Here is a 13,680-nt window from a genome sequence, read left to right on the forward strand (position 1 = left end):
AGGCGGACTTTGAACTCGACATGATAACCCAATATCTGCTGCAGATATTGGGTTATCATGTCAAGTTCACATGCTTCTGTATATTGACTGAATGCTCTCGACCAATCACATGTTTCAAAGTAATTATAATGTATAATAATCGATTTTCTTGGCTGTACGGTCCAAAATGTCTCTAAATTTGCTAAAAATGCACTTTCTGACAATGCAGGAAGATTTTGATGAAACTTCCACGTAAAAATGTACAATATTTTACTTTGGCGCATACGCATAAGCCAACATTTGAACTATTTTGTTTTTGCTGAACCGTTTTTCCTTGCTCCTTTCCTTTTCGTTTTTCTCCGCATTCTTATTCACTCTATCTTTTACTCTGTGCACCCCTTCTACTGGCCTGAAAAGTTTTGGTCTGAATCAATGGAAAACCGTGGAAAAGAGATCATGATCAAGTACGGGTATTTTGGCCTGTTTTAGCACCAATTTTACACCAAAAACTGATCACGTTTTTTTCGATTAGCTCTGTCGGAATGCAGTCAATATTGAAGATGGACAGTCCTGTGGAAAGATCTATCCAAGCTCTATAAGATACAAATCACAAAAATCTGCTGACGTTTAAATTGGTGACGACATAAGTGGCAGAATGGCCATTCCTCCAAATCCCGGAATAATCCGTGCTTAGCATGTTAAGGGTTAACAATTAGAAAACGAGGACGAGTTATTTAATTGTTTTAGGAGACCCTGTAAAGAGCCTACATTATTAGGTATTTCTAAACCGAAAGCGCTTTATCCTTCTTGTGCTTATGCATAGAAGGAATAAAAATAAGCACAAAAAATAAAATTATTCGTTTTTCTTGTGCTTCCTTATGCTTCATGGTGAGGATAGTATAAGTAGAATTAGTGCGCTCGTTATTCTTACGCGCTTATGCTTATGTCTATGCTTGTGCTTATGCTTGTGTTTGTACTTATGCTTGTGCTTATGCTTGTGCTATGGAAAAAAATGAGAGCAAACAGATTTGCGGATTTCCAATAGAACACTCTGATCTGAGTTTCTTCTAATTAACGATGATAATTTTTTTATGTTGGGATTCAGATCTGGTTCCTTTCTCGAAATACCCAAACTATAGCAAGTCATTTGAAATATCACTAGAGGTATATTTTCCGAAAAACACCGATACCGATAAGTACGATAACAAAGTTATCGAGAAGGTATCTACATGCAGCATGGACAATACATCCACTGGAAATCACTCGTACAAACCGTACACCTCAGCACAAGTTTGTTCGAATCCGTTGCCCACCTCACTGCATCCACTCAAATCCTCAATAAACCAGACCTGGTATTCTTGGCCAGCTGACACGGACAACGAGGGGGAGAAGTCATCGAAGCGGAGTTCGTCGTCTTCTGTCGTAGCCCATGGAAGGTAGTAATACTCCCATTGGCAGATAATTCCCCCGCGCTTGTAAATGCTATTTGCTGGCATAAGGCGATTTTTGTTGGTATCAGTGATGTAAACTCCCATTGTGTATGGTGTGAATCCTGGCCAATTACAGCCCCATCTGGACAGATAGTCTCCACTTGCATCACAGTTTACGGAACCGTTCACGTATGTTAGTTTGAAGGTGATGATATTTCCCGGAGTTGGAATTGTAAATGCTCCATAAGTATCATCTCTGGCCGAAAAGCAAACTGAAGATGGGGTCATCTGGATCCAGTTTTCTATAATTACAGACGTTAACATATTTTCATACCTTAACTTAACTTTCATAAAAAGGCACAATTATGTCCGGTTTGATCTCAGAGCATTCTTTTCCCTTGGCAGTGCCAAATAATAAAAATTACTTTCAGAAAATTGTTCAGTGAAGTTAAATGTACATGTGGTTATTTTAATGTGTACACGAGAGTAATGCGGGGTGCACCAAATTAACCCTTGTTTTAGGCAATAGTTTACATAAAGTGGGCAATGAAGACGGTTCCCATAGCAACCGTCCAAGCACCTACCCCCTCAGTCGGGTCCCCACATTCGTTTCCGGGGGGAACTCTACTGGTTCCTAGTTCCTTTGCATTCCCAGCCAAACCCTACTTGTCCGCTCGTTGCTAAGCGTAACCGAGGAACTCAGAAAGAATAAGCTACCACAAGTTTGAAAACAAATTTATTGATCGTGACGAAGAAGACGAATATTTACCAAGCGGATTTTATTATTCTAAAGATCGGAAAAGTTCTGATGTAGAAACTGAAACAGGCATCACTGAAAGCCAGAAGGCCGCTCGGCTAACCAAACTGAGGTTTCTTGGCCATCATTCTGCGTTGGAGTTCTGTGACAACGGGTTTTGCGTCTGTGACACGGGATTTGTTGCTCAAAACTCTTTAACGGGTGAATGGGCGATGAGAGGCCTTTCTTCGGCTGAAACTGTCGGCTAATTGGACTGAACGGACTGAACTGGGGATAGCTCAGAGCAACCACGCTTGCTGCGAGAGAGGAACTTGTCACGGGTTCCAAAGTACCGAGGAATCTGCTACACTGGAATCAGGACACAAGAACTTGGACTTCACAGGTTTATTCTTCGTCTCGGCGTAAATCTTCCCTGTAACTCCACGAGATGTAAATCGACTTTACAATGATAACAGCACTCTATATATACTAACGCTAAACCTTATTGCATCATACAAAGTACAATTGAAAGAAGGCTGAGCAAAGTCAGCTTACAACACAAAAGCAAAGTGAATAAGTTCAGCTGACGAGTTTGTAGACTAAAGTACAGCTAAATAAAATTCAATTAGAAGTATTTTAAACTAAAAACAGGATTGAATAGAGTCGGCTTATTTGAAATCGTAAACTAACCAAACTCAATTATGAACAAAAGCTAAAACAAAAAGATACATCTGTCGAATGTATATTCAACCTAGAAAGCTGTCTAAATTCGAATTGTTTTCGGTAATGGACAAAACGAAAATTGAAATTAACTTCTTTTATATTTTTCTCTTGAATACAACCTTTGTTTAAACAGCGACAACTTACACGCGCGATTATTTATTTAAGTACAAAAGTAATTTACTTAAGCATATAAATCGCTGTTTGCCTACAAAACTCATATTTGCACAGTTTCCTGGTAAAACTAACTCTAAAAGTGCAAAGGTCCTATTTTATGATAATTTCCCTAAATATTGATTAATTCCTCCTGACAGTTCTCAGCTCCCCAGCGTAACTTTCGGCTTTCGTCTCTGGCTTGTAAACCGAAGTGTAAGGGTTAATTTACAAAAAAAAGCACAAGACAGTTCTATGAATTGCCTACTGGAACACTTTGGATGCAGGGGACCACGCAACGAAGAAAAAACTGCTTGGCTTCTCTGCTGCCGGATCTCTTGTTCAAGAAATGCTCGTACCAGACGTCACTCTAGCACTGGCCCTGAAGAAGACTAGCTCTGCTAGTTGAAATATTGGCCAATAAATCTTGCCCTCCTGCCGTTGTACCAGCCTTGCAATCAATTTGGTTTTATAATGCCTACTGGATTGGAGTCGCTTAATTCTCCCGCTTCAAAAAGAGCATCTTCGACTTCGTCGTCTTCATCAATCGCCTGAGCGGCTTGCGGCTTCTTTCCTTCGCCGTACTTGTGAACTAGTGACTGGCACTTCGCAACTAGTACTCTTCTCGATTTTTCATACTCAGAGTCGTTGAGTATGTTGAATGGATATGAATAGGTATCGTTGTATGCTTCGCTGAAAACTGGAAATTGCTGCTTGCTCGTACTCTTCTCCTTTTTTTGCTTCGTGTGCTTGGACGGAAAGTTGGTCAAGCTCGGAAGCAGGTAGGCTATCAAATCTTTCATTTGTCATACAATTACCTTCACGTACCTTCAATGTAGCGGGGAAGAGATTTCATTTCAGTAGCCGTCTTCTTATTTGTGTTTATAGTTTTCCGTTCTTTTATAAAATCGTCTATATGGCCTCCTGGCTTTCGGTGATGCCTGTTTAAGTTTCCACATCAGAAGTTTCCCAATCTTTAAGATAATTCGGTTGAAATTTGCTTGGTGAATATTCGTTTTCTTCGTCCACGTTGTAAGCTCTGTAAAATATCAATCTGTTCGGTAGTTTCTTTGCGAAGAATGAGAGTACACGTTTTCTTTTCGCAGGTTTAGTTGGAAATTTGAATTTGCCGGCTTTCGAAAAAATACACGGCTCGGACCGTTTTTATGGAAACGGTCCGTATGGCAAAATCCCGATCAAGAAAGGACCAATTAGAACGCTCGGATTTGCCTAAGACTGGCTTTGCCATATAATAAATGTCCGTATTAACGGTTTTCCACTGTATTTCCAGAATAAAGATTTATCTACCAAAGATAAAAATGATTAAGCTACTCTTATGTGTTACTTTTCCAGCAGACCTGTAGGCAGGATTTTTTCTCCCTCGTTCACGAATGTGGACTGCAAGATATTTTCTAACTAGATGGATTATCTTGAAGAGACAATAACAGTGAAACAACATTTAAAAAAGTTATTACGCACCACGAAAATCACACAAAAAAATGCGACTATTGTAAAGCGTTTAGCACTTAAATGGATAAGCGCTATATAAATATTCTTGTATTGTAATGTGTGTTTTGTTTTCCGGTTTGTTTGCGATTTTTATCCGGCTTTCAAAGTATTCCCTTTTGGGGGGCAAAAATGTTACCGCAACCCTGACCCAGTCGTTCCCCCAAAGGCCCGAAGGTGCCCGACCGCTTTTGAATGGCTAACTGAAATTTATTTGTTGAATGTTGTACTCACCACTTTTACAGTCAGCTCCTGTGTATCCAGCCTGACAGCTACAAATATATCCGTTAACCTGGTCAACACACGCCCCTCCGTTTAAACAGGGATTACTCGAACACTCGTTGATATCTGCGTAAAAATCAACAATAATACCTATGCAATGAGGTCGGGCATGTTGTAGTAAGTGACCTTGCTCAGTATCGAACAAGCATGGCACAATTAAAGAAATGAGTACTTTTATAAAAGATGTGCAATCATTTAAAAAATATATATCAAAAAGTATAATTGCATTTCAGTCCTCTAGAGAGCAGTTAAAATCCGAAAAAACTTTAATGCACAAATGATGATGATGAAGAGCTCGTTTTGTATTTTATGCTGACACAGTATATCAGAAACACAGTTCTAGTAACGTTCAACTTCATTTGATGGCAGTAGCCTGACTTACTTTATGATTCATATCGTCGTGCTTTTAATGTGTTCTGATCTGCTATGCACATACAATTTTTCCGACCCAAAATCCCTTTCTTGATTAAACCCTGCAACATTTTACAACTCAACTCTCTTTCCGATGATAGTCTCGCCCGCTCTGCTCTGATAATAACATTGCGCCCATGCATGCCGGGCATATAATTCGAATATCTATTTGTCAATATTTTAATTTTAGTACCCGTATCACAGTCAGCTCCCGTGAAACCAGCTTGACAGGTACAAACATACCCGTTAGCCTGGAGAGAACACAAACTTCCGCTTAAACAGGGACTGCTTGAGCATTCGTCGACTGTGTGGATAAATAAAGTATAGACTGTACGATTACAATAAGGTGATTGATTATTCACAAACACACACACGCAAAAGCAGTCTAAAACCTCACATACACTGCCTTTGCGTGTGTGTGTCTATGAATAATCAATCACCTTTAAGGTACTTTCGTAACTTACCTAAGAAGGCTCAACGGAAATTTTTTTTTTTTTTTAAAATGTTAACATATTTCCCTGTTAGGTAGAACGGAAGGGGTAACAATGATTTTTTTTAGAAAATTGCCATCCAGGGGGCATCTATTGGTGATAGCGGACTGGAGTTCTCTTGTATCTGACGCACCGGCGTTATAAATTGTTTCATAGTCACGTGGTACTGAATTAATTCAAATATTTCAGGCGCGAGACACATTTATTTTGGAATCAAGAAATAGAAACATTGTAGCGGTACAGTAGGAAACTGATCATATTTCTAGTGGCAATGTTGTAATTGCTCAAATATACCTTACCCACGGAAGTGGTTAAGAGCTGGCGCCGCCTTGAATTTTCTTACGAAGAATTCTCTTAAACTTTTTAAAAGTGTTTCTCATGTTGATCGTTTATCAATGACGGCGGGTCGCCCAACCTGAAGTTCAGCGCCTTATCCAGCAGCCTACCGAATTAAAGAAAGTAATGAGATTTTAAACTTGCCTCTTTCGCATTCGCTTCCCGTGTATCCTGGCGTGCAAAGGCAAACATGGCTGTTCTTCTCATAAAGGGGTAAACAAGTTCCATTGTTCTTGCATGGTCCAGTCATGCATAAAGACTAAGAGAGAAAAGAAATCTTCGTGTTAGATTACGAGATATATCCAGGAGACATGCACATGTCCATATAACATTTTTCAAACTCGTATCAACAAAAGCAATAGAAGCAAATGGCCTAGAAAAGGTACTAAGTGGTATCCTGTCCAAGCCCTGAAATTTGCCCTGAAAATCAGATACTCTTCGTCAACGCGTACTTGTTTACTATGCCACAACGAAATCTGGAGGTGTCTTTTACCAATTTGCGGTGTACTCTTCTCTAAAGAGGTTAAGGTGGCTCCCGACTATACCTGAACAGATCTGTAATTGTTTGTGTTCCAGCAGGGTGACCAATGGCTACAGCAAGCAAGACGTTTGATATTTATTTAGGCTGGGCCTAAAGAAAGCACCCCTCCTCTCTTTATCTTCAAAAGTATCTAAGCTGTTATGGAAATTTGAAACTTGTCTGGTATCTAAAGCATTTAAAAATATTTGGTCACTTTATATCGCACGTATGATGTCATTAATTACAAAATCCGCAATCTTTGATTTGCCTTCACCATCTCATAAAACAAAGTTTTTCCATGAAAATCAAATTGCAAAACGTCGAAAATACGTTATTAAGCAAAAGATATTTAAAGAAACATAACAAAAACTCCATTAAAACCGAAATCTAAACGAGAAAAAAAATCCGAATTCGGGTGGAACAGCGTGTCAAATCGTGGTTACTATAAGGACGTCAAGTCAAGTGACCAAACATCAGAACGTTAGTCATAATTTCCTGAATACCTTTAAAGTAACATAGCCCTCGGAGGATCCCCTCGCGGACTGTCGCTTTGAAGTGGTAGGGGAGCTTGTGTGCTTCCATGACCCCGAGAGCTACACCGGCTGGGATTGCAATATCCCTGGCAGATTCAATCATGCCGCCCGGGCAAGTCAAAGAGTAGAAGCCAGACGAAAAGATAGTCCCTGGCCCTCCAGGTTGGGGGTTTGGCGTAGGGCCAATCACCCTACACAGTAAAATAGAAGTCTGATAACGGAAATCATGTCAAAATTAGCACGATCCACGAACGTATGCAGACAGGCAACATGCAGCACACCCAAAGGCGATTTCCTATCTTGGAATCCCGAAGCTGCAAGTAGAACAGCTTTTGGAGAAAGAAGAGAGGAATTCAGAATCCTGATCATATTGTCAACTGCATCTCGGACTTCACCAAGTTCATTTCTTAGAGTTGGCTGCTGGAACATTTGAAAGTCGAACCAGGTGGGCAAAACAGCCAAGGTAGTGAATGAGTTCAGGAAGTATACACTGGCCATAATCGGACTGAGTGAAACGAGATGGACTGGGTTTGGGGTACTGTAGACCAGTGCAGTTGTAAACATCTTGTTTTCTGGATCAGAGGTAGAGATCAGAAAGGATTGGGTCTAGTCTCTGCCCCCACGGAATCTTAGTAGTTATAACCTCAGAAAGTCACGCCAGTTTAACCCTGTTTTTAAGACTAATAGATTTAGAAATAGTTTTATTGTCTCTAATGTACTTAAGTTTGGATTTTAATCACTCTTGTATAGTTCTTTAAATATTTTTACATTTTATCGTTAGTTTTTATAGTTTATAAATTTGTAAATATGACATAATTCAACCTTTTAGGTTGCGAAGTTGTATTAATAAACTATCTATCTATCTATCTATCTATCTATCTATCTAGTCCGGAAGAAAGAAGCAAGAATAGCACTGCTAAGATGGAACCCGGTCAATGACAGGATTATGAGTGCTAGATTCAATTCACGATTTTCGCGTACCAGCTAATGACGCGGAAGATGGAACGAAGAATGAATTCTACGAAAGCTGCAAAAAGAAGTGGAAAGAACACCCAGGCATGACATGCCGATCATCATGGTGGACGCAAATGCTTAAGTAGGCGAAGACAACGAAGGATGGGAGAGAGTCATGGGAAGGCAAGGAAAAGGAACGATGAATGAGAATGGTGAGCGGCTGGCAGAATTACGCGCACTGAATGACCTTAACACCAGTGGAACACTTTTTAAGCACAGAGATATTCACACGTTTACCTGGATCTCACCAAATGGCCACGATCGTAACCAGATTGACCACATCATAGTCAATGGAAAGTACAGGAGTTCTCTGCTCGACACCAGAGCGATGAGAGGGCCGAATGCCAGCAGCGAACATTATTTTTTTGTACTGGTAAAGGTTATGCTGAAATTATGCAGAGCTAAGAGAAAGAGAAGGAGAGGGTGTAAAATATATGACACAATAAACCTCAGGGACCAGCAAGTCAAATAGCAGTTCCACATTGAAGTCTGAAACAGATTCGAAGTATTGGCCAACAATGAGGACGACGGTAATGAGGATGACAGTATTGAGAATAGCTGGTTGCAGTTGAAGAATGTATATAATGAGAGTGCAGAGGCTGTCCTCGGAGACAGAAGAGGGATCAAGTCTGACTAGATTATTTCCGAAACATACAGGAAAACGGACGAGAGAAAGCAGATCAAAGAGCAACTTGGACGAGTCAGATCTAAGCGACTGAAAGAGCAGGAAAAAAGATAAGGAGGTAAAAGCGAGTACACGGGCAGACAAGAGACGAATGGTGGAAAACATTGCAGAAGAAGTGGAAAGTGCGGCTAGGTGGGGGCAACAACATCGGTGACCTCTACCGGCTGACCAGCAGACTATCCAGGCAAAAAGAGACACAAGCGTGGGAAGCTGCTAATGAATGTAGAGGAAATGAAAGACGGAAGGAGCATTTTGATGTAGTCCTCAACGTAGACTCTGCAAGATCTGATATGTCAAGAAACATTGGCCCGGTTGCTACCAGAAATACCAACATCAGAAATATCGGAAGCTCAGATTAGTGGTGTCATTTTACGACTAAAGGACAAGAAAAGCCCAGGAATGGACTCCATCAGTGCAGAAATGCTTAAGTGCACACAAGAAACCGCAATCAAGAAGCTCCATAAGCTCTTCAACAAGATCATGGCGGAGCAGAAAGTCCCATCTGACTGAAAGATCGCTCATTGTGAAAATCCCAAAGGAAGGGAATTTTACCATATGTGACAACTAACGTGGTTTATCTCTGCTATCAGTGCCATGGAAGATTTTCAGCAGAATTCTAATTAACAGAATTAAAAAGGCGAGAAGACGAGAAGCTGCTTCAAGAACAGGCTGGATTCACACAAGGAGAGGGAACGTACAACGGAACAGATATTCACACTCAGAAACATCCTTGAGCAGTGTATGGAATTCGAATGACAGTCAGGCCCCCGTTAAAACGAACTTCGTTGACTTCAGGAAATTAAAGCCTCTGATAGCTTCAGGAGAGAGAAGCTATGGGCCATCATGCAGGAACTCGGCATTCCTAGCATGTTCATCAACGTCATCAGAGATTTGTACTGTCAGAGCTCAAGCTGCGTCCTCGGGGGCAAAAGAATACCAGACTTGTCTGAGGTGAGATGAGTTGTGAAGCAGGGCTGTGTCATGTCTGGCTTCGTCTTCGTGATCATAATTGATTGGGTCATGAGAAAAACGCTTGATAAAAAAGAGGACTGCGTTGGAACCTCACTACCCTGGGTACCAGGGGATTTTTCTCGAGCGCGGCGGATTACTTTTCGGTGGCCGACACCGGAAGCAGTGCAAAATATACCTCTGGCACCCAGAGTAGAACCCCACCACCGTTCTAGAAGATCTGGACTTGGCAGATTATATGGCTCCCTTAGCAACAGACATAGCGACATGCAGGAAAAGACATCCCGCCTCCACCATACGGGTAAGGTTGTTTGGCTTAGCATTAACCCCAGCAAAACCAAGGCGATGCGCCTGAATTGCAAAAAGAGCAATCCCATCGCTGTTGAAGGTAACCAACTGAAAGACGTCAAAGCATTCCCATACCTTGGTGCAATGCTAGAGAAACAAGGTGGAACGGCGGCAGACATCAAGCGAAGACTGGCCCTTGCAATAGATACTCTTGCTGCTCTACACCCCATATGGAAATCATCCTAGTACAGCCTTAAACCCAAGCTGCGCATATTTAACTCCAGTGTAGTGGCCGTCCTACTGAACGGGGCAGAGACGTGGAGAACCAGCACCGAATACATTAACAAACTGGATGCCTTTCACAAGAAATGCGCAAGAAAAACACTAAAAGTTTCTGTCCAAATCAAATAACAAACGAGGAATTATATCATCAGACCAACACACGGCCATTATCTGTAATGATAAAGATACGAATATGGAGAAGGATCGGGCACGTGGTACGAAGAGGTGTCAATAGCATTGCCAGAACTTCACTGGACTGGACACCAGAAGGCAAAAAATGACGGAACAGACCGCAAATGACCTGGAGGAGAAGCGTGGAGAGGGAGCGAAAAGAGATGGGATGGAATTCGTTAGCGGGAGCAACAGCAGCTGCGAAAGATCGAGAGGAGTGGGAAGCTATTTTGAATGGCCGCAAGCATCCTGCGGGGCCCGAAGAAGTTAAGTAAGTAGGTAGCCCTCGGAGGTACAAAGGTGAATATCAAAATACGTGTGTACTAAATAATTTTTTCTGTCCAGCACCTAAAAAAATCCTCTTGATCAAACCTGTACGGTGGTTCAGGAGAAACATCCTTCCATCGCAGATGCGCCATCCCTGGTATATTTTTTGTAGATATTATATATTTCACAGCGCTTTCGTAGCTAACTATGTAAATATCTAGGACTACACCGGGATTTTTCGCGGGAGATTCCTATTAACCAGGGAACAAAAACGTTTCGAAAGAGGTTTTTTTGTTTGATCCGTTTCTTACTTTTCGAGAAACGACTTTCGAGCGTGTTGAATCGAAAACGAAACAAATCAAAACATGGCGCAATGTATTTTGCAACTAGGGATAGTTGCAATACAGCTACCCCGCTGTTAATTATTTTCTTTTTCATCGCAAAATTCATTACTAACTTTTTCTCGTGTTGTCCTGACAGAATATTACATGGTTTCTGGCTTTTTCTTCTTCAAGATTGACAAGAAAGTGCGATTTAAAACAAAATTTCAGAATAAACGGTTGAAGCCAATTGAATTTAACAAAACCAAGCGAAATCATTATACGAAAAAAAGTCGAAAAAGATGCCGAAAGACTTTCTCACCTCTTTCAATTTTACGAAGAGGTCCCACGTTTTTCTTTCGTATAAAATCACAAGAAACAGATATATTTATTTTTTAGAGCCCAGTCATTACATGTTACCTTTAAGTATATTGTTTGCAGTGTCCGTGTCACACATTAACACTTTAAATCACGCGCCTATTACTTTTACCAAAGTACGAATAGAGCAGTTTTCAATTGAGTGTAGTAAAACCAAAACCAAAGTTATTACTCTGGCCAATCACAAAGGACATAGACAATCCAGTGAACCAATTAAAACACGAAGCAAATACATGTAGCTGGTACGAAGCGCGGGAAAACGTGCGCGAGCGAGTCACGATTGGTTTTGGTTTTAGTTCTGATTGGCCTGATTGGCGCGAGATTTTTAAACCAATCACCGATCGTAGTAATGCAAAACCAAAGCAAACGCAATTAACTTTCGACACTCAAGTGAAAATCGCTCTATCTCGTAAACTTGTCTATGTCAGACGTTGCAGTTCGTGCATATTATTGAAATACAAATGAGAAGAGGTAACCGTAGGAAGGCTATTATTCTTATCATTTAACTATTTTAACTTGTTTGTGTAGAATTATTTCGAATAATGTATCGTGTTGACAATTTAAATGTTTGCCTGGCAACAAGTCCAGCTCAGTAGTAAAACACTCTCTATTATCTGTTACATAAGGTTCATTCACTAAGAACGGCATTAACTTCTGGCTATAGTTGAAGAGAATGTAAAAAGTAAATCCTTTTGTTTGTCTTTTCCGTTATTTGAAGGTTGTCATGAACCAAGTTAAATAAACGGACACACTACTACTAAGCTATTATCTTCTCTAACCAGCTATTGTGTATCCGGTGATTTAGATAAAAAATGCCAAACAGTTGTAATATTTGCAAAGAAATTACAATAAGTCGTGAACATTGGCAACTTTTTTTAGACTTGATTGAAGCGAAATGCGTAAACCTTGTAACTGTGTGCCTTTCTGACATGTAAGTAGTAAGTAAGTAAGTAAGTAAGTAAGTAAGTAAGACTTTCTTTTATGGGGGTAACACTTGACAGTAATAAAACCGATAAAAAATAAAAATAACGGAATTTTTTTACAATTTTAAAAACTTTAAAAATAGACATTAAGTATGCATTAACGTACAGCAGCTGCAACAAGATATTAGTGTTAAAAAAACACCTTGCATACATGGTAGTTTATTTAAACATCACCAATACTTACCCCAATGCTAAAGTGATGAAAAAACTGGCTTGTGACGAACTTGTCCGAGTTGTTGTACTTGTCAGATGGGAGCAGCTCACAAAAGATTCTTCCTTTGATATCAGAGAATGCAGCCAGGTTAAAGGAGAAACACGATGGTATGTTGACACATGCAAGCCCACACTCGCGGCCATTAACGACATAGTCTGTACCAAGACTTGTGATGTTTAAGTAGGAGAACTTGTGGGCCTTAAATTTGGCAAAAGCAATGCCATTGTGAGCATCTCGGCTTACACCTTTACCACGTGCATCAATTACATTGGTCGTACCTGTGTTTGATAAAAAAAACCAACGTGCACGAAATCACAAAAAGCCGTAAAACAGGTATCAACAACAGTCAAAGCAAAATGTGTTCCAGAGTCAACATTTATACCTTTTGACGTTCTTGCAGCGTTGAGTAAGATGATCAACACTAGAAGATTGGTGAAATGGAGAACAACAAGATTCATATTACGTACCAGGTCGTGACCCTGTTATACAATTTCTCCACGAAGACCTCGGTCGCACTTGAACCTCAAATGGTAATTCTTGATGGATTTTATCAACTTAAGTACAGGTGCGCCGCATGTTTATAAGAAAAACAACTCTTCAAAACAGCTGAAACTTCAAAAGAATGAAGTCGTTTGATTGGCCAGTCCCGCAGGGGTGACACATTTGAATGTGCCAAATGTGGTCTGCCTCCAGCCAGTTGCGATTCTTAACCGTGTTATGGTACGGTATTTGTTTCAGAGTTTGTTCACATTGACAATGAGATTGAGGACTGGTCAATTAAGTAAATTATTTATTTATTTAGAATATTAATTTGTCATTCCTTTTGAAGTGTAGAGCAAATTTTCACGAGATTAAAGTTTTTATGAGTAAATAAGCCAATAAGTCATGAGTCTATGAGCCAAATTTTAAATAAGTTATGAATTTGAAAATAGTGCGGCCCTTCCTAAAAAAAATAAAGGTTAACTGCAAGCAAACCAGATTGGAACTTACTGCGTGCAAATCGGAGTGAAAC

At 40.3% G+C, this 13,680-nt stretch overlaps 1 protein-coding gene and 1 pseudogene across 1 annotated transcript; both read right to left on the reverse strand.

The window, feature by feature from the left end:
• Positions 1-3,476: 3,476 nt before the first annotated feature.
• On the reverse strand, positions 3,477-5,200 carry LOC144647593 (uncharacterized; annotated as a pseudogene).
• Positions 5,201-6,150: 950 nt separating this feature from the next.
• Positions 6,151-13,126, reverse strand: LOC144647596 (uncharacterized). Its single transcript, XM_078507378.1, has 3 exons — positions 13,051-13,126; positions 12,639-12,946; positions 6,151-6,303 (listed from the first exon to the last, which is right to left on the reverse strand). The coding sequence occupies exons 1-3, from the start codon at positions 13,124-13,126 to the stop codon at positions 6,151-6,153; spliced, it is 537 nt and encodes a 178-aa protein (XP_078363504.1).
• Positions 13,127-13,680: the final 554 nt, after the last annotated feature.

The sequence above is a fragment of the Oculina patagonica genome, chromosome 3, assembly GCF_052425735.1.
Source record: "Oculina patagonica isolate OP01 chromosome 3, crgOcupat, whole genome shotgun sequence".
NCBI lineage: Eukaryota > Metazoa > Cnidaria > Anthozoa > Scleractinia > Oculinidae > Oculina > Oculina patagonica.